Consider the following 2,805-nt stretch of genomic DNA (forward strand, 5'->3'; position numbering starts at 1 on the left):
AAAGAGTAGAATAAATATCCACACATCCATTTCTTTTTTAAGCATCTTAAGAAGCAAAGGGACAGGCTCACTGCATGCCTGAGCAGAATGAGGGTGGAGGGTCTCAAAGAGGAGGATTCTAATGCCGGGCACATGGTCAAGGCCTATTTCTGCTAACCGAGGTGCCCCTTGAGACAGGAGCTCCAGGTATGCACTCCACCAGCCTTGACTTCAACTGGATCAACACTGGGGTTGGAGTGTATCCTCTCCTCCATCCCTCCTCTCTCTCTCTCTCTCTCTCTCTCTCTCTATCTCTCTCTCCTCTCTCTCTCTCCCTCTCTCTCTCTCTTTCATTCTCAAGTGTGAAGCATCCCAACTATTGTGTACAGGGAAGACAGGACTCTAGATCCCTCTGATCACCCCAGGAGACAGAGATGGAGCTGAGAATAAAACCAGGAGGCTTGGCTCTTAATCATTCAACAGACACACGTGGGAAGCAGAGTAGAATACAGTGGGGCCTTGACTTACGAGTTTAATTTGTTTCGTGACAGAGCTCGTATCTCAAATTACTCGTATGTCAAATCAAAAAGTGAATAAGTGAGACACGTGATGCTGGGCTGATGTTGTGGTGTTCACTGTGAAGTTCGCTGCGCCAACTAGTGGTGGGGTATCTGAAGCTGGCTCGTAACCTGAATTTTAGCTCGCAACTCAAAGCAAAAAAATCAGCCAAGAGATGGCTCGTATCTCAAAAAACTCGTTAGTCGGGACACTCGTAAGTCAAGGCCCCACTGTAGTTATCAGCATGGGTCTTGGAGTAAAAAAGGCCAGTGTTCAGGTCCCAGCTCAGCCACTTACCAATGGTATGACCTTGGCTAAGTTATGTAACCTCCGCAAGCCTCAGGAGATGATCCGTGGAAAGAGCTTAGCGTGGGAGCTGGGGCAGAGTGAGAGCCCAACAAATGAAAGTGGACGGAATGATGATTTCAGACACTAACCCAAAGATTTCCTCTGTGCTTCCTTGTACCTGGCACCTCACCCTCCATTAGTAAGCAGGAAAACCTTTCTACATACACTGCGCTGAGATGGGGAGAGGACGGGGGCAAGAAAAGGCAAATTCTTGACTTGCGAGCTTCTAGGTAGACTTTTGCAAACTCTACACTGAGTCTCCTACCACAAAGAAAGGAAGGGAAAGTTCGGCTAGCTGTGGTAGGGTTCGGGGAAAGATTCGATGCTGGTGGACTGACTGATAATGGGTCCAGTGTCCATCAGTCCCTGGAATGAGCCACTGGGGGTGAAAGGAAGGGTGATGATCCTATTGGGATAGGATCCCAGCAGAACAAGCTGTTGCCTGGCTTCGCAGGGCATATCCCAGCAGGTGTGAGACTTAGAGAGGCCCAGCGTCCAACATGGCCCCAGGGTTGTACAAAAGATGGATCGGGCCAGCTTCAAGGAGTCATCAGGATGCCATTGTGGGGACAGGAAAGCAGCCAATATCTCTGAGCCCCTCAGGAAGAAGGGAGACGTGGCCAGGAGTGGGTCAGCAATCCTACAGGATTGCAATTCCTTCCTGACTAACTAGCTGTGTGGCCTTGGGCTACTTTTCTGCACTCAGTTTCCTCATCGGTGAAACAGGGATAATCATCATCACACCCACTGCACAGGGCTTGGGGGAGGATGGAGTGACTTAATAGATATAGACACTTAGAGTCATGCCTGGGGCCCAGTAAGTGGGAGAGTCACAGAGCGCCCTGCAGAGGAGTGTCAGCAGGAGTTGTGTGGCCAGTTACTTCAGCAGAGGCTGCTTAGGGCCAAAGTTTCACGTGGTCCCCAGGCTGGAAGCACCCCACCCTGATACCGAATCAGAATATCCGGGGAAAGTACTTTAGCCAGCCCACCAGGTGACTCTTGCCCACCTTACAGTGTGGAGAAGCTTGCCCTAAGGGAAGTGCTGAAGCCCCCTAGGTGGTAGGAACAGGGGGCCTGGGAGTGGTTACCATGGAGACAGGCTTTCCCCCAGAGGATGCCCAGGGCAATATGGTCAGGATGAGGAGAGATTCCCTAAAACCCACCCCCTTGCTGGCCTCCAGGGCCCACTCTCACCACTTGGGTCATCTTGAGGCACAGTTTCTTGTGCGCGGCTGTCAGCATGGCCAGTGCCCCTGCGGCTGCATTCTGCAACTTGTCATCATCCTCCCCGCAGAGCAGTACCACCAGCTTCAGCCGGTCATTCCCATCCGCCAGAAACCTCTCCTGTACCTATGGGAGGAAGGTCCATGGCTCAGAAAAAATGCCCTCATCTGCCCAGCCTGGGAGGGAAAGATGCACCTGAAGCCACATTCCCTGGCCCAGGATCTCTGGGAGCTTTCCTTTGAGCAGCTCACCATGCCACTTCCCCCTGGAAGTCTTCCCTGATTAGCTGGATGAAGGGGCTACAATCTCCTCCAGCTAAAAGGTTAAAGAAAATAAAGGATTCCCCAGATAGCGTGCTCCACAACCTCTGTTTGCATTCAGCTATTCACCGGGAAAAGAGGCAGACAGACTCCTCGAGGGTAGATGTTGCCTGAAGAGCTGTGTCTCACTTCCCTTTGGGGGAAGCCTGGAATGTTTCTCTCACAACAGATGGGCCTTCAGGGTCTGTCCTAAAATGACTTTGCACCCCCTAAAGGCACAGGGGCTTGGCAGGAGCAGGGGATCTTGGGCAGTTTACTTGGATTTAAAGAACAGCTGTACTGTCTCCACCAGGTGAGAGCTGAGGCTTTACAAGGATTCAAAAGCAGGAGAGGAGCCTCCTGGGGCCCAGGGCCCTGACAGAGCCCAAGGAACCGC

The 2,805-nt window shown here is 51.9% G+C and overlaps 1 protein-coding gene across 2 annotated transcripts in view; it reads right to left on the reverse strand.

Annotated features, from left to right (window-relative positions):
* UNC45B (unc-45 myosin chaperone B) overlaps positions 1-2,805 on the reverse strand; it is a 25,290-nt gene that overhangs the window by 1,079 nt on the left and 21,406 nt on the right. For both annotated transcript variants that reach the window (XM_015570816.1, XM_006774195.2), the window contains exon 19: positions 2,080-2,235. In XM_015570816.1, the coding sequence (XP_015426302.1) occupies positions 2,080-2,235 (156 nt within the window). The remainder of the gene's footprint in view (positions 1-2,079; positions 2,236-2,805) is intronic.

The sequence above is a fragment of the Myotis davidii genome, unplaced genomic scaffold (assembly GCF_000327345.1).
Source record: "Myotis davidii unplaced genomic scaffold, ASM32734v1 scaffold327, whole genome shotgun sequence".
Taxonomy (NCBI): Eukaryota; Metazoa; Chordata; class Mammalia; order Chiroptera; family Vespertilionidae; genus Myotis; species Myotis davidii.